Consider the following 17477-nt stretch of genomic DNA (forward strand, 5'->3'; position numbering starts at 1 on the left):
ATCTTTGGATAACAAAGTCTTGATTATACATCAACTACAATTATTTCGTTCACAGCACAATTATCTATGCATATGGGCACATTGGAGTTATTGTTACATATTTCTAAATAATGTGAGTAGTAGAAATTAAGGACAGTTTAAGGTTCTTTCTAAACTTTAAGTGCATTTTCACTTTCATGCATAATATGAAATGTACTTTCACATGATGGTGAAATTTAAACTGCTAGAGCATACTGAAACAACTGCATTTGCAGAAAGATCTAATCAAGGGTCTGATAAAATTTTACTTTGTGCAACTAGTAAACACCATTAAGATGTTTTTCATCATCCCCTATTCTTTCAGTGGAAGAGTGTTTCATAGTGCTGTGTAGGCTTCCTCATTAGACCTCAGTAACACTAAACCAGCATCTAGGAACATAAGCAATATGTACACATGCCGAGTAAAGTGCAGTGTGTCGTAAAAGTACACAGTAAAGGAAAAAACGTTGCTAATCTGTAATGCCATCTGTGTATGGCACAGATTATATCACGAAGGAATGCCAACAAGTCATTTTTGAATTTAAGCACAGATTACTTTTAAATATATATCAAACTTCATGATATAACACAAAATAACTGGCTAAACTATATATGAATATTTTGCTGAGTTCAGTGGGTATTACGTAAAGGATGCTGAGGCTATAAACATTTTATCTGCATTTACAGCTTGAGCCTATTTTCATTATCATTCACCATTTACTGGTACTGCTGCCATTTGCTTCAAGCATACTGCAGAACAGTGATGCAAATTTGTCATCTCTAATACTCAAGCCATGGAAGCAAAGTAATCATAAAATAACTGACATATATTTGCTGCATGCAATGTGAAAGCGCCTATCTCACAAACCAGTAGGCCTGGTCCTTGGATGAGGAAAGTCAGTTCAGTTCTCTCTTCTGCAGTGGAGCTATACCACTCTCCGCCTGCACAGAAGCTATGGCCAGTTACCTGTGGCAGTGACATGCTCCTTCTTTATAAATGTCTTTTCAGATGCTCTACACCTTTCAGGTTTCTCTGGTATAGTAAGCACTATTATCCCAGGCAGCCTCCCCCTGCAGCAGTATTCGCAGTATCCCCTGATGTTCACTTCCAGTTTGGTGGCTAAGTAATTGTGGGATTGTTGTTTTTTTCCAATGTGCCTTCTTTTTTTCTTTCCAGTCCCTATACTTCTGTAGTTATTTCTCTGAAGTAAAATGTTCTGCAGAAGAGGTTGCATGTACAACCTCAACACTAACTATACAGTCATCTTTTGTTGGAAGAGTTCCTTCTGTGATGCTAAAAATATCTATTCTAGTATTTACTATTCTCAGGTGTGTTAAATGAGGCAGTTCACTAACTGCTTTGTCTACCTTGCTTACAGAAATGGGTCTCAGATGATACTTCACACTAATTCTACTCTGTAGTACATGTAATTAAATCTAATGTATCATAAAGATAGCAGCACTTTTTAATCTCAAACACTCCTGGGTATATAAGCCAGTTTTCGTACAGTCACAACGTGAAGACTGCAACTGAGAATGTTTTGTTTTCCAATGTTTTTAGGCCTTAATTATTTAATATGATCTCTTCTGTTTGTCCCCTGTGTTTTCACACTTCCTAAAATAGATCACTGAACTAGTTCAGTATGAACATACTAATGTATAATGCTCAGGTTTCAGAAAGATTTTAATAGCCTTTTCTTTTTTACAGCAGAGCTGATTGAAGGTGTGTCAATGCAGTAAGAAGCCTGTGATACCATTTCGTAGTGCTTATGTTCTCTCCAGATGACCTGTTTTCAGAAGAATCTTCAAATGGCTTGCAAACATTCACAGTCCCTACACTGCAAATTACTTATGGTTTCTATAACAATGTTAGAGCATGTATTATAAAACAATTCAAATTTAATGGTTTCAGTCTAATTGTAATGCCGTGGCTGGAGGTACTGCTGTTGAATGCCAGAAAATATACAGCAAATGCCTGTACATAAATAACAGATTGAAAATTAATGAGTGCCAATCTCTTTATTTTTGTATTTCAGGGCAGAGGGTAATGTAACAGTCATTAAATATCCCTAGTATGACTGCATTTAAAACAAAAGCCTGATGGCAATTATTTGACATAATATGCATACTAATGAAGAAATCCAGTGACATACTGAATAGTTATTTGGTTGCAAGCATAATTGTCTAGCGTATATTTGCTAAAAGGAATAATACTCTCTATCTCTCCCTTACTAGCCCATACAATTAATACTTGTGAGGATGCTGAGGACAAGGTGCAAGATTACTGGAAGAGGTGGTCTGGCCATTTCTCACCAGTCGTCGCACACCTGGAGACACAGGCAGAAGTACATCATCTGCTGCATTTCCAGACCCTTGTCCAAAGAATAAACACAAGGAGTCTTGTTCTCTGGAATGCAGCTTCCCTCACTGATGGGTCACACTGGGAAGAGAGTGGTCTGAAATCATTATGGTCCATAAAAGACCCTCTCAGGTACTTACTGATAGTGGTTTTGAGCCACTGTATGCACACGCTGTAGGCAGGCCTTTGACACTTAAGGTCAGTGCATGTAGAAGGCAGAACGCACAAAGCAGCGTCTTATCACTGCAGTCCCTGATGGAAAGTCCCTTTCTGGCACCCCGGTAGGCCCCCTTCAGATACTGGTAGGCTGCTGAAGCCATGAAGACAACCAAATTTTAAGTCTTCCTTTTTCCGATCAAGGAAGGTCAAAACATAGGTGCAAAGAGTTAAAACATTCAATACCCCAATCAACAAAACTGGGCTGAAAGGAGGAAAACAGAGGACCCAAAAAGCCTCACAAGTTTCTGCGATTTCCCTCTATTTACCACAGGTCCTTGCTTCTAAAGGATTTTATTGGTTTGTTTGTGTTTTTTTCATCCTGTGGGTTGCTTCTGTTACTTGACACAAACCGTCCGGCTCTGACAGTGCAGAAGGGGCAGCCCGGGTAACTTCTCCTCGCAGAGCAGGCCGCCACGACACCCGCCAGCGCAGTAACCGAGCGGCGACCCCACTCGTTCGCGATCCACGTCCAGCACGGGGGACAGCGCAAACCCAACGCCGATAACGCCCATACCGCCGATACCGCCGACACCGCCGATACCGCCAACGGCCGCCGGCGCGACCTTACCCGCCGAGGGGCCCGGCTCGCGGGCGGGAGCGGATACGCGCGCGCGCAGGGGTGCGTCGCCAGCGCATGCGCGGCGCGCGTCTCCTTGGCGCTGCGCGCGTCTCCTTGGCGCTGCGCGGAGGGCGAGGGGAGGACTCAAGGAGAAGGGAAGGGGGTGAAGGGGGGGTTCGTTGCTTCTGCTGTCGCCATGTTCCTGTGGGATTCCCTGCGGGCCGCGGCCGCACGCTCGGTAAGGGGGAGGCCGTTGCTGTGGCGGCGGCTGTACGTCTGTTCCCCGCCGGCAGACGCGGCTGGAGGAGGCCGCGGGAGTGGGGACAGGCCGCGGCGGGCGGGGTGGACTTGTGGGGGAAGCCGGTGCTACCTTCCTAGTGGGAGGGCGGCCGGGGCCTGCGGTAGGGCTCGGCCACGGGGAAGAAAGGCCCGGGACAAGTGGTGGAAGGGCGTCACTGCCGGGTGTTTGTCTCGCCCTCAAGGCCCCGCGGCTTGTCGGGGTTATCTGACAGGCTCTGGAATGGTGCTGCCTGCGACAGGTTGAAGAGGCTGCAGCAGCAACTGCGTGGTGCTTATTGTAGGTTATCGGGAAGCTTCCCATATGGAAGTAAAGTTTCTGATTTGTCTATATGTCAGACTCTCTATTGGAAGGAAGCCCCTTAATTTGTTTTTCATTCCCGAGTCAGCGCTTCACAGCAATAGAAATCCTTTAGGCTCATCCTGTTTCTTCTTCAGTCTGAAATTACAGGTGTGGTTCTTGAAAACAGAACAATATCTTTGGATAGAATAAGGGTTTTTCATTTTGAAGGAGCACTGCATACATGTGTTATATTTATTTAGCATACTTTAGTATGATTTATACCAGAGCATCACATTCTCATTTGCATGTTCCTTTCAGCATTGCAGAATTTCAGTTATATTTGCATGCTCTACTCAAAAGTCTTTTCCCTGTATTTTATGTGCTGTCTGGCACACTGAGGGCACTCAAATTGCCATGCCAGTGCACTTCATTTGCTGTTTCATCTCAGTTGTTAAAGATGGTAGCCTGAAAGTCTCTTGAAGTGGTGGCATTTGGGAATGATCTGCAGTCAGCAGTTATCCATGTATCCCAGAGTTCATTTTGGCCTCTGACAAAGAATGGCAGATGAATTGCTTTCCTAGCTGCTGCTTTCAGATGACCCAGAAGTGGAGAGCAAAGAGGAAATCGGTGCACACACTACACATAACTACGTGGTAGATCTAGTGCTTCCCGGAAGTACTGATCATATGACAGCAGCCAGCGTGTGAAATTACACTGTAGGTGAAACGACATGAGCTGCTGCTGAAAGCATTAAGCTGATCAGGTTGCTCTTACAGAAGGGAAGGGACTGTAGTTCCCTGGCACTTAGGCTTGGGTTTCAGATCTCACCCTGTGACTATATTCTCACTAGTTTGATGCTGATCTGCTTGGAGTCCCACAAATTTTGTACAGTAACAGAAATTAATTAGTTAAAGAGGGATTTTTTAATATATATGCTATACTTTAGGAAATATAAAAATTGATCTAGAATTCAATATAATAGTAATATGAAATTAAATTTGTTATAGAATGATTGCTTATGACAAGATAATATTAACAAGTTATCTTAGTAATACTGGCCAGAATCTAAAAATCTTGATCTGTTTTGGCATGACAGATCCAGACAGAAAGTACAGAGAATAGCTAAATAACTTGCATATAGATGTGTGTTCTGATGATATTTCAGATTTGTGTTTATATTTGTCCTCATATGCCTCATCATACTGCTCAGTTAGATAAAAGCTGCAGAAGCATGTCAATGAGAAAGAACCACTGTAGTTCTGGTAGTTTCTGCAGACTTTACATTTAAAGTACTTACGATATAAACTAACAAATTAGAAAATTCTTCATTAAATGCTTGATGAGAATTTGTCTTCGAGGCACTTCAATTACGCTGTGGCAGAGTATTACCTGAAGTTAAATCCTTTTACTTCTATGTTGTCTAAAACGGTCAAAGTGAATTAAGAGATTTTCTCTCCTAATAGTAGAGGAAAGCTCCTAATAGTCTCTTCTTGACTTAGTTTAAATTATTAATTATGATAGTAGTATTAATAGTTTACAGTTAGAGAAGATATCAAGCTGGTTCTGAAAGCAGCCACTAGCAGTATGTAAATTATTAACTATTAAATACTTTGTACTTTATTTTGTTTGTAGATAAGACAAGTCCGATACTTACATAGAACAGCAGGATGCAATAGCAGTGGAGGAGCCTTATTTGTGGTAAGTCATTTTCTGTCCTACTGTGAGGGGAATGTGTAAGACTTGGCATATGCTTTTTTAATCTGCTTGAAAGCTTCTGGTAAACAGAACTTTGCTATAGAAGCCTGCTGGCATTTACACAGAAGCGTTTTTTTTTTCAATAGAACTTTTTATTATGGTTGTGATGGGGTATTAAAAGGGTTGTTGTTTTTTTTTAGTTTTTGGCCTTGTGTTTCTTTCCTTGTATAGTGAAAACTCATGGTAATGGTGATACTAGTAGTATTTGGGTGTGATTGCAGATAAGATTGCTTAAACTGTATTTCATTATAAAACAGTTCTTGTTGCCCTTTATAATTGGTGTTACTTGAATTTGTAATTGGAGGTCATGAAACTTTTTGCAGGTGTAATTTCTTGCTTTCTGACATGGGCTGCAGAATTACTGTTAGGTCCAGGTTTAGCCCTGCTTACTGTGAGTTGAACCATGCAGTTCTTGTTCATTTTATATGTGATATAGCATGTTGCATAATGATTAATAATTGATGCCATTAGGCATTATCAGAGGCATCCCTATATATATATAAAAATAGTAATAGCAATTGCAAAAAAGAAAAAGCACTCCAATTTAAATGTGTAAAGCAAATGTGTGGTCTACTTCTGAAAAGAACCAGAAGCATCTCCAAGAGGTGTATTCTGCCCCATTCTGCCGTTTAGAGCTTTAGCTAGTCTGTGGTTTAACAGCTGAGTAATTCGGTGGTTTTCCAGTGCTTGCTAGAAATCAGCACTTTACTAGAGAATTGACCACTTTGTTGAAAGCAGGTGCTCAGCATTTTTGGACAGATTTTTGCTGTTGTTGCCTTTCTGCAACTGCCTCTACAGCTTTTATCATACAACTAAGTTAATGGGATTAAAATACATGCTTTTTATACTTTTCCAGAAACTTGAGCAAGCATCGATGATTTGTAGAGTGAGAGCTGGTATTCAAGGAATAGAGAAAACAGTGTAGGCTGACAACTTAGGAAACTTCAAGTGTAGTTTGAGGTTGGTGAAGACAGGCAAAAGGTGTCTTTGGCATCCTAATGTGTGTTGGTGCCTGGCACATGAAGCTAAATAGCTTTGTAAATTCTCCAGGTATTTTTCAACATTTATGTAACTGTTTAAATTATTTGCTGGAGGGAGGAGCCTTAAAATAGAGGAAGGAAAGTAGAGAAGTGAAGTTGTGTGTTCTAGTTAGCTACTTGTGATTTGCAGCTCTTTATTTAATGGCATCACTGACTTCCTTTATTTTTATTCTACAGCAGCAGTTTTGCTAGAAGAGCATAGAAAATTGTTCCAGGGGGAGGGGGAAAGGGGAAAGTGTGTGTGGTATTTTATGGGGGGAGGGGGGGCAGTTGTTTTTTTTAACAGGTTCATATTTGTTCCTCTGTGAAGCAAAAAGCTATGAGAAGGGAGATGTCAGTGCATGTGTAGTTAGGGCAAACAATTACAACTAGAAACCTTTAAAGCAAGTTTCAGATGTTGTTTAACACAGCAGATTTCAAGGGAAACTCTTCCTGCTGATTTGAACTGAATGTATTATTTTAATCAACACTATATACAAAAAAGATTTCTCAGGGCGGGCGGGGGGGGGGGGGGAGAAACAGCAACATTTGAAAAAGAAAAGTAAGTCTTAGTTTCCTGGAATTTATATAAAGTGTCAGAGGTTGTTAAAAAGTGCTTGTGGAGGAATAGTGGACTTACCTGGGAGTAACTAACCTTGTGGTAGCCCTCTTTGTATGTCAGTTTATACATACAAGCCTCTTGGTTTTGTTTTGCAAAGCATATTGGTGGTTCTTGTTTCACTTTCTGTATATGAAATCTATCTGTGAGGACAGGAAATACATACAGCATGTTTGTTTTGTAACAGCAGGGGACCTGGCTAGAAGGAGACCTGGTTGTCATAAAATCTAGTATTAAAAGGCAGTTCCGATTTACATGCCTATGCATCCCTTTACAAACTTTTTTCATGCAAGTTTTGTTTTCCTTACACATTATCAGAAAAATATAGAAATAACAGAACTACTACTGATACTCCTTTTTATTCTGAACTAAACAAGAAGAGACTTAAACTTAGTACCATCACAGATGGACAGATCACTCTGCCAAAAGAAGTACATATGTGAAGCTTAAAACTAGGTAGATTGTTTGCCTATAGTAATGCAAAAGAGCTGTTCCAAAACTGGCATTTCTGATGGCCAGGGAAGGCCTGATTTCAAATATACTTTTATTTATAATAGTTGTCTACCTTTCTTTAAACGTGCCTTCTCTGCCTTTGACTTCTAAGCTGTGTTTAGCCCCTTAACAGCTAAAACATAGCTCTTCTACTTCATGGTTTTAAACAGATGGGCTGAGTTTCCTTAACACATAGGCTGCCCTGATGTGGGCTTTGTCATAGGGCTGCACAGCAGGTTAGAGAATCTATGTATTAACAGTTTCAATTACTTGTGAAGATGGTCAGTGAAATACTTGGGTCTGAGAATACTTCCACCATTCTTCAATTTATTGGGGAACATGAGAAGGGAACTGGGAAAAAAATTAATAAAGTTTGACCTTGCTTTTCAGTAAATGTCTGTAATTGGCAGACATAGCTGTTTGCACTTAGTTTGTATAGGGAGGAAGCCTTAATGTATTGGTTTCTTTTGATGAGTGTATCTTATATGAGGAAAAGTTGAGAGAGCTGTGACTACTAGAGAAGGCTGGGGGAGGGAGTACCTTCAGATCCCTTCAAAGAGATCCAGGCTCTACTGAGTGATGCCCAGTGACAGGACCAGAGGCAATGGCCTCAGAGAACATCAGGAAACACTTTTTTGTAACTGTGAGGGTCACCAAGGACTGGCACAGGCTGCTCATAGAGGTTGTGGTGTCTCCCACCTTGGAGATACGCAGAACCCATCTGGACATGGCCCTGGCCAAGCAGCGGTGGGTGGCCGTGCTTGAACAGGAGAGTTTGGCCTGGATGACCTCCAGAGGTCCCTTCCAACCTCAACCACTCTGTGATTGAATACAGTATTCTCTCCAATACTGTGTCCTTAACTTTGATCTTGCTCACCAGAATCTGTCCCCCAAAAAAAGGGAGACATGCACCCTTATTATTCGGAAGTAAACCAGTTCATGCAAGTCTTGAATAAGAGGTGCATCATCAGACAAATCAAGACTAGGGAATGTGCGATTGACAAAATCCTTACAGCTCAGTAGGCCTAGAACTCTAAGCTTTTGATGAAAACTATCAAACTCTCTGAAGCACAGAAATAGATGAAGCCCATTTAGGAAAATGGAAAACAATCTGAAGGGGGCCTACAAGGATGCTGGGAAGGGACTCTGCATCAGGGACTGAAGCAATAGGAAAAGGGGTAATGGGTTTACACTTAAACAGGGGAAGTTCAAGTTAGATACAAGGAAGAAGTTCTTTACTGTGAGGATGGTGAGGCACTGGAACAGGCCCAGGGAAGCTGTGAATGCTCCATCCCTGGCAGTATTCAAGGCCAGGCTGGACAGAGCTTTGGGTGACATGGTTTAGTGTGAGGTGTCCCTGTCCGTGGCAGGGGGGTTGGAACTAGGTGATCTTAAGGTCCTTTCCAACCCCAACTATTCTATGATTCTATGATCTCAATGGTGTTCACCTGTGCTGTAGCCTTTACAGTGTATTTTGGAGCCTTGCTTCACAGAAGTGACTGTGTGACAGCTGTAGCTTTGGATATAAAGTCTTTATTATTCCTCTTCACATATAAAATACCCATTTAGAGATGATACACTGAAAAAAACAGCTGTGCTAGACAAAGAGGGAGATTTCAATAAATCAAATATATTTGCAAAAGAAATTAAGTACAATTGTATCAAATAGCTATGGAAGGCAAAATAGCAGCCTGAAATAAAACAGGCATGCAGACTTGAGAAGGAAAAGTTAAGTTACGGAAATACTTATCATGAATCATGGATTTGATCTGTTCAGCTAAAATACAGCCAGGTCCGGAAGGGGAAAAAACTTAAAAGCTGCACAGTATTTCCAACCTGTTTTTTCTCCATCACCCTCTTTTTGAGAACTTTCATTAAAATTGCCACAAAACCCTCACCACCATTACAAATGAGGAGTCAAATCATTTATCTTGGCCAGTCTAAAATAGTGACAGCTGTGTTCCTCAAAGCTGTCTTGTGTTATCTAGCAGACCACACAATAAGCAGTAAATTCACACTTAATAAATTATTAGTGTGTTCAAAGGGAATCAGTTATCTTACTGTAATTCCTGTTATTTGGGGGGAAAGTCATCCTTGGTGGTGAAGTACATAATGACTGTGGCTTTATATTAGACTTGGGACCGTGGTAGGTGTGCATGCTACCAAATTGAGAGAGGCAGTAGTACTCTGCTCCTGGATATAGACAGTATAAGCAAAGGGAATCTCTCATTAGACCAGCAGATGTAATTGAAGTATTTGGCCTTTTGATATTTCCATATTAAAATTTCTAAACCCAGGAATAGCTATGGGCCACACATATTTTAAGTTCTGCACTGATGACAGTCTTTCAGTATGCAAGTATTTTGCAATGTTAAGATTTGTCATTCAACCCTTCGCTGCTCAACAAGAACGCAGCATGGAAACTGCAACATCACCCTGGGCTACTTGAGAAAATGATCAAAGTGCAAGTGAGTGGAATGGGTTTCTTTCTCCTAAATATCATTTTAAAGCTTTTATTATTAGCTGGTTGTGACTTGCTTTTAACATCAAGGCTCAAGTATAGTTTGCATTATTCCCGAAGATTTCCATTTAATTTGCAAATTTCTCAATTTGAAAACTGTATAAAGTTTGGAATGAATCTTAACTACAAGTATTTCAAGGATATTGTAATGAGCAGATAAGAGAGAAATGAAAGTTTTGGGCAGGAAGTTTTTCTGGTGAATAAGGATTTTTATCAGAACTAAGATTTTATTATAGGAAAATGTCACTTCAAGACTTCTGCATTCTCATGGGAAAATAAAAAAAAAACAGGCTACCAATATTTTTGATATCTTGCCCAGAGACGTTTAATCCTTTGAGTTCTATGAAATCTTTACCTGGAATATATCTGTTTTATTCAAGCAGTTCAACTGTAACTGTCTATTGAGAAGACATTTTACAACAGTAAATCTGTTCTGAATTTCTTCTCAACCTGATTTTTACACATCTTTTTCTTCTCCTGAAGCACAGAGATACTCCTGAAAATAATCCAGATACTCCATTTGAATTCACACCTGAAAACCAAAAGGTATGAAGACAAAAAGCAGGGAAATGCTCAGACTTTGTCTTTAGATCAGTACTGATGTATTTTTCCCTCTTTCCCTTTAAAAAGCGGATAGAAGCAATCATAAACAACTACCCAGGGGGACACAAGTCTGCAGCTGTCATGGCAGTACTAGATCTGGCCCAGAGACAGCATGGATGGTTGCCCATATCAGCTATGAACAAGGTATTTAGTACTCAATTCTCTTTCAAGCACAGTTTTATTGTTTTCTTTCAGTATCTTACTAGAATATTGGCGTTTCTTTATCAAAGCGTACTAATGTGGAAATTTACACATGGGACAGAACTGTCAGAGTTCCATATGAGGCTACATTTAAAAAAATGGAAGGGAAAACTAACGCAGAAAACCCGGGGCTCTGTTTTCTACGCAGTGTTAGCCTGTTGTTAGAAACTACAGATAAAACAAAAATCACATGAGCCCTGTATAGATTTCCCAGACACATCCTGGAAGTTGGAACAGAAACTTGAAAGATTTTTGTCTGCTGCTGAAGTTTGGGAAAGAAGAAAGGTAAGGATGATGGGGGCTTTCTCCTCACAGGTTAGTGACGCTATGCACATTACCAGGATCATGCTTTACAGTCTTTAGGCCTGTAAAGACTGCAGACTGACCAGCCTTAGTGTGATACATGTCACGAGCATACAAGTAGTATAACACTTCCCAGCAAATGCCTGGAAGACTTACAAATTATTAAAATGGTTTCAAAGTAAGCAAGCGCACTGTTCCAAAGTGATAGGTTGCATGGTAGTAATCAAATAACAAGAAATAAAAAATACTGTTTATATAAATAAATTGTTACATTATGTATTAGTCTGGCATATCATCAGTTTTAAAATGAGAAGCTTTAAACTCAATTAAGATACACTAAGTGAGGAGTGTGAGCATTTACAGAAAATAGTGAAGGAGTTATGGGCACATTTAGAGGATGGCATTTTAGGTCAGCTGCTGTTTGTACAGTGTAGCATAAAGCTTCAAATCTCTATTAATACTGAATGGGAAAAGTTCTCTATTTACTCTGAAGTTTCGGATTGATATTATTAAAGTGAATGAATATTTTTCATGGTCTGTTATTTGCCTGCTAATAGAGACTGGAACATAAAACAGTTACCTTTGAAAACAGAGCCAGTTCTCAACCTGAGCAGTTTGCCAGGGTTCCAGGTTAATGAGGTCAGGGACCTCATTGCACCAGAACTGTCTCCATGGAGATAGTGCTCCCCCCCCGGCCCCGTTTATTAGCTGTGACGCCAATCTGTAGAAGTAGCCATGGTGTGCCACAGAACCTGAGGCAGACCTGCTGTCTGAATTAGGTGACCATAGCAGCAACCTGTAAGTATTCCCTTACAGAAGGCTTATGTGGGTTAGTGTAGGCAGATTCGCACAAGTTTGTTCACTCATACAGCAAAAGAGCAGAAATGTGATACGAGCTGGAGCTGACAATGAAACCTAGAAACCCTGCTGACTCCTTGCATCTGCTTGTGTATGATGCTAGATGCTGGAGGGGAAGTGACCTGAGCTCCTCGCTGTGCTAATCCATGGCTCAGTGGAGTTTCTTCTCACATGTGGTGACTCCAGAGTAACGGGTATCTCTACTTGGCACTTGAATATAGCTGTACACTGATACCCCTCCCCTCCTTCTTACTTACCTGCTGCTGCAGGGGACAGGTGACTTTACAGGTTTGTTAAATGCCTTTACTGATGCTGTGCGAGAATTCAGTATAGTCTGTTTTCTCCTTCTTACAGGTTGCTGAAGTATTAGAAATGCCTCCTATGAGAGTGTATGAAGTAGCAACCTTCTATACAATGTATAATCGCAAACCTGTTGGGAAGTACCATATTCAGGTCTGCACTACCACACCTTGCATGCTGCGAGACTCTGACAGTATTTTAGAAGCCATTAAGAAGAAACTTGGTATGACACAGATTTGCAATATACTTGTAATTTTTTGTTTAATGAAGTAAAATTACTCATGGTGGGAACAGCAATAGTATTGAAAATAGAGTGTAAGTATTGGAGAAGAGGTGCTAAACACTTCAAATTTGAGATTCTCCCTTCAGTCTTTATTTGTAAAGATTTCAGTATAGCAGAGCAGAAAAGGCCATTGCCTAGAATGCCATTTATTGACCTTAAAGTGGTTTTAAAGACAGTTTGCCAGGAAGCTCATTATTCTAATGTGGCTCTTGGACTGAGAAAGTGAGTGCTATGCCATATACAGGAGAGGACTCTGAATGCTATGGCTTTTTTTTTTAATATACAAAATAAGATTTTTGAGGTATATGCTATATGAAAATTGTAAGGCTGTTCTTTTTTTTTTTTTTACTTCAGCAAAGTGATAGAATAGTTTGGGTTGGAAGGGACCAGAAAGGTGATCTAGTTCCAAGCTCCCTGCCTTTGTCAGGGACACCTTCCACTAGGACAGGTTGCTCCAAGCTCTGTCCAACCTGCGCTGCCAGGGACAGGGCAGCCACAGCTAATTTGGGCAGCCTGCTCCATTGCCTCACCACTCTCACAATAAAGAATTTCTTCATAATACCTAATCTAAATCTACCCTATTTCAATGTAAAGCCATTCCCCTTTGTCCTCTCCCTACCTGCCCTTGTGAAAAGTCCCTCTCCAGATTTCTTGTAGGCCCCCTTTAGGTACTGGAAGGCTGCTGTATGGTCTCCCCTGAGACTTCTCTTCTCCAGGCTGAACAAGCCCAACTCTCATCTCAGCCTGTCTTCATAGTAGAGGTTCTCCAGCCCTTTTTTTCCTCCTTATTGGACGGTTATGAGGAAAAGTGGGGATAAGATCAGCAACTAACAACTCTTCCCTTTCTATGAAATTACAAGTTATGCTAACCCTTCCTAAGAACCAGTGTGAGAACAGCTGCAGAATAGCTGCTTATTATCTTGCATTTCACATATTCTGTGGTCTGGAAAAGGCATATTTAGATGAAATTTAGCTGAAGTTTGTTACTGCAAAGATAGCTTAATTTAACTGAAACTCTTAGCTTGAGAAATCAAAGCATTAAAGATGATAGTGTAGTTCATACTGAGACAGGCCTTACTTAAGACATTAGTGTGTTGTTCCTGCTCCCCCAGTAACTGTAGAGGAAAAATGCTTTTCAGCATTCTTCTTTCCATGGAGTGTTTTGTTGAGACCAGACTCAAATGTTATGGTGGCTGAACTGTCCTCTGGGGAAGGTATTTGTCTGGATCACTAAAACAAAAACATGTCATGGAAGCTAAGTCTGTGTATAGTGTTGTTCAATGTATAAGCCTTGGTGTATAAAATTGGAAGTTGTTTATGAATTTGTAGCTAAGAATTTTCATGCTTGAATCTTGGTTAATTTGGGAATTTTATACTCAGTGCCATATTAACATATTTCATACCAGCACATGAAAGCTGTTTTCTCTATTTTCCATTCTATTGTATTGATTACTAAAAATGTTCCCAAGTAGAGCTGTTCTGTTTCTTAGAATTGTCATTTCATGGTTATTTTTCAGTAAGTCGTAACTGTAAACCTGTAACTAAGGTCTCCAAAATGTGTATGAAAACTGACTTCACAGTTTGTTAGAATCTTTTGTTGAATGGAAATATTTTGGACTCATTGAAGAGGACTTAACTATGCAGCTGTTTTTAAGGGCAAAACACAAGTAATGAGAAGTCTCTGAAGTACTTATACTTTATTAATCTTGTTCAATAACCACTGCTGAACCTAATATTCTTTATTGGTTTAGGTATAAAAGTTGGGGAAACAACACCCGATAAACTCTTCACGCTAATAGAAGTGGAATGTTTAGGTGCTTGTGTAAATGCACCAATGGTACAAATAAATGATAATTACTATGTAAGTATTGCATTCCCTTTTTAAAGATGAAACTTCTTTGCTGGGTTATGTTTGCATTTGTTTCAGACTCTGAAGTTCTGGTCAGTTACTTCAAATTCCTATTGGCAAAGACAACTTCCAACCTAGAACATCTTTCAGTTTCTTAGCCTCCTCCTAGCACACTTTATCTGTAGCACAGTGTATTGGAGTATTTTTCCTTTCTGTTACTGTGTTGATTTATACAAGTGGGGTAATGTGTTTCTGTGATAGTAGTCTGCCCATAAATCTGGGATTTTAGATAGGTATTTGATAAGCTTTTAAAAGCACTTTAAAGCAGTCTGATGGAAAGCATGGGCAGGCTTAACACTAACTATTTTTAACTTTTAGACTTCTAAATTTGGCTGACCTGAATTATGCCTGACCTAGATGCCATCAGACCAAAGGAATTAATGTATTGACTGAATTCAGCTTAAAAAAAAAACCCAAAACAACAACCATCCCAAACAAAAACCCACAAAACCAACTTATTTTTAAAATATTTTATTGTTATCAGAGTCTGATTAATTTTTATGAACTGTACTCTTGAACTATACCCACAATTGCTTTTGTCACAGCTGACACCATTATGTACCACTATGGATACAGTGGGTAGACAGAGATCCAGCTCACTGAGGTACCAAGGAAACTGAAAACACAAGCCCATGTTACAGATGACCTGCATCAACATTGTTAGTTTTTACATAATTTCTGCAATATATATAAAACAAATTTTAACATTAAAATGACAGTAGGTTTTTTAATTTTCCTAATTCTTTAAACAAGTATGCATGTTAATGGACAGGGTCAAAATTCACCACACCTGACAGCCCCTAATCTGATGAATTTTGAATGCTGCAATTACTGCAATTGCTGACTTTGCAGGGTCTTTTTTCTGTTTGGTCAGTTATTTGTTTTCTTTTTTGTGGTTTTTTTTTTTTTTTTACAGGAAGATTTGACACCTAAAGATATCGAAGACATAATTGATGAACTGAAGGCTGGCAAAGTTCCCAAACCTGGCCCAAGGTATGCTCTGTATAATACTGGCCAACTACTTGAAGGCTGATGCTTCTGAAAAACTAGATTCCTGTTCCAGTGATTTGAGGTCATAACCTACAGATAAAAGGCATTAATTCACATCCTGAACAGAATGGCATGTATTCAGTGCCTTGCGGTATCTTCAAAGCCAAAAAGAACTGAAAGGAACAGAGAATTTGCATGTTCTTGATGCACTAGAGGAGCATGAAATGTGAAAACATTTAATTCTGATTTGGCTTAGTACTTAATAACTGAATGGTATCACCTGTTGCCTTTTTATTTTTCTAGCTCATGGGAATCAACAAATTCCTGTTGTTTGGTGTCTTTTAAATTTCTGACAAAACCCAGAAAGATTGCAAGTTTGTGGAAGGGTTATTTCTGAACTGTTAATTTCCATTGCTCTCTGTTAGCCCAACTACACACGTTTGTGTGAATGGGGGAATTAATTTGACTTGGATGTGTTACCTATTCCTATTGTTTCATCATAATGTTTTGGGTTTGTTTGTTTTTTTTTAATACAAGAACAACAGTCTTAAAACAATCAGTTTCCAAACACAGGGAAGCATCTTTAACAAAAATATGACCACTGTAATCAGATACTGCCTTTGGTATTACTGGGATCAGCATCACTTTTGTCTGGCCAACCTATAAATCAATAAAAAAAGAAAACCAGTCATCCTATCTTGTATTTCAGTTATGAAACTATTTGTCACGAAAGAATGAAAGAAAAAAGTGGCTTCAGGCTTAAGTCAGATGCACACAGTATGTGAGGTGATAACAGTACTAGCACTGGATAAAACACTGTTTTTCATTTTTCAGGAGTGGACGTTTCTCTTGTGAGCCAGCTGGTGGCCTTACTTCTCTGACTGAGCCACCGAAAGGACCAGGTTTTGGAGTTCGAGCTGATCTCTAAGGATTTTGTAATATAAGATAAACTGTCTGAAAATAATAAACTCATTCTAAATTTCCGTAAAATTATATGCATTCTAGTACTTCTTTTAAAAATCAAGAAAGCAACAGCAGTTAGAACACCTAACTTATGTGGTTTTAACTACTGCAAAGCATAATCATAATTCTAGATTATAAGAAAAGTGGTTCTGTCAAATGTGAAGTGGCTCACTGAAAGAGTCCACTTACAGTCACTGAGAGGTGATAGCTGCATCTTTTGATCTGTCATTAAAAAAACCTTTTATCTTTTTCTAAGGTTCTTTGAAGAAGCAACAAAACTGCCTAAATTACTGGCACATCTGGCAAATGCACAAGGAAACAAAATGAAAGGAAATTATCTGGCAAAGCTTCATTGCTTACTACTTTTAATTGCAATTTAAAAACAAAAACAAAAAAAGGTGATCAAGCATAAAAAATCTGGTAGGTTCCGTAAGAAGTGTTTCTTGAATCTAATGCTTCCTACTACCATTCAGTGAACAGGGAAGATGTGAGAATTATCTTTTTATCATGTTAACCAAAAAAAAAACTCAAATAGCAGTACTACTCTACAAAAAAGAATGAACAGTAACCATTTCCTGTACAAATTTATTCAATACAGCCAAGGTATGCGGGGGGGGGGGGGGGGGGGGGGAACAAAGTATACTAGAACAGTTTAATATTTAGCTAACTGTAATATATAAAACTAGGTATCTGGTTCGCAGATCTTTCTTTGACCTTACTGCTGTGTACCTGCTACTTTTAAGAACAAAATTTGTGTGAAACTGAGGTTCTTCTTCTCCCAATACAAAAAAATCAAAGATAACTTTTTAAAAAAATTATTGTATACTGATACTTGTATATAAAGCATTTGACACATTTTACAAGTGTATGTATATGTACGCACACACTTTTCAATGTAAATGAGGAAACATGAACATGTCAGTTAC

The 17477-nt window shown here is 39.4% G+C and overlaps 1 protein-coding gene and 1 long non-coding RNA gene across 2 annotated transcripts; one reads left to right on the forward strand and one right to left on the reverse strand.

Moving 5' to 3' along the window:
- Positions 1–2022: 2022 nt before the first annotated feature.
- Positions 2023–3060, reverse strand: LOC133266371 (uncharacterized). Its single transcript, XR_009742346.1, has 2 exons — positions 2936–3060; positions 2023–2458 (listed from the first exon to the last, which is right to left on the reverse strand). It is a non-coding gene; the product is annotated as an uncharacterized LOC133266371 (long non-coding RNA).
- A 226-nt stretch (positions 3061–3286) lies between these two features.
- Positions 3287–16578, forward strand: NDUFV2 (NADH:ubiquinone oxidoreductase core subunit V2). Its single transcript, XM_061448792.1, has 8 exons — positions 3287–3393; positions 5368–5433; positions 10625–10687; positions 10772–10888; positions 12461–12629; positions 14441–14550; positions 15515–15591; positions 16423–16578. The coding sequence occupies exons 1-8, from the start codon at positions 3352–3354 to the stop codon at positions 16514–16516; spliced, it is 738 nt and encodes a 245-aa protein (XP_061304776.1). The 5' UTR covers positions 3287–3351; the 3' UTR covers positions 16517–16578.
- Positions 16579–17477: the final 899 nt, after the last annotated feature.

Source organism: Pezoporus flaviventris, unplaced genomic scaffold (genome assembly GCF_033815535.1).
Source record: "Pezoporus flaviventris isolate CSIRO_AGI_PZ_B2104156 unplaced genomic scaffold, CSIRO_AGI_Pfla_v1 ptg000007l, whole genome shotgun sequence".
Lineage (NCBI taxonomy): Eukaryota > Metazoa > Chordata > Aves > Psittaciformes > Psittacidae > Pezoporus > Pezoporus flaviventris.

What these genes read in the sequence shown, in the direction of transcription:
- NDUFV2 (XM_061448792.1), top strand. Translation starts at nt 3,352, where the DNA reads ATGTTCCTGTGGGATTCCCTGCGGGCCGCGGCCGCACGCTCG. An exon ending in AGCCATTAAGAAGAAACTTG is followed by an intron (nt 12,630 to 14,440) that starts GTATGACACAGA and finishes TTATTGGTTTAG; the next exon opens with GTATAAAAGTTGGGGAAACA. An exon ending in GTTCCCAAACCTGGCCCAAG is followed by an intron (nt 15,592 to 16,422) that starts GTATGCTCTGTA and finishes TTCATTTTTCAG; the next exon opens with GAGTGGACGTTTCTCTTGTG.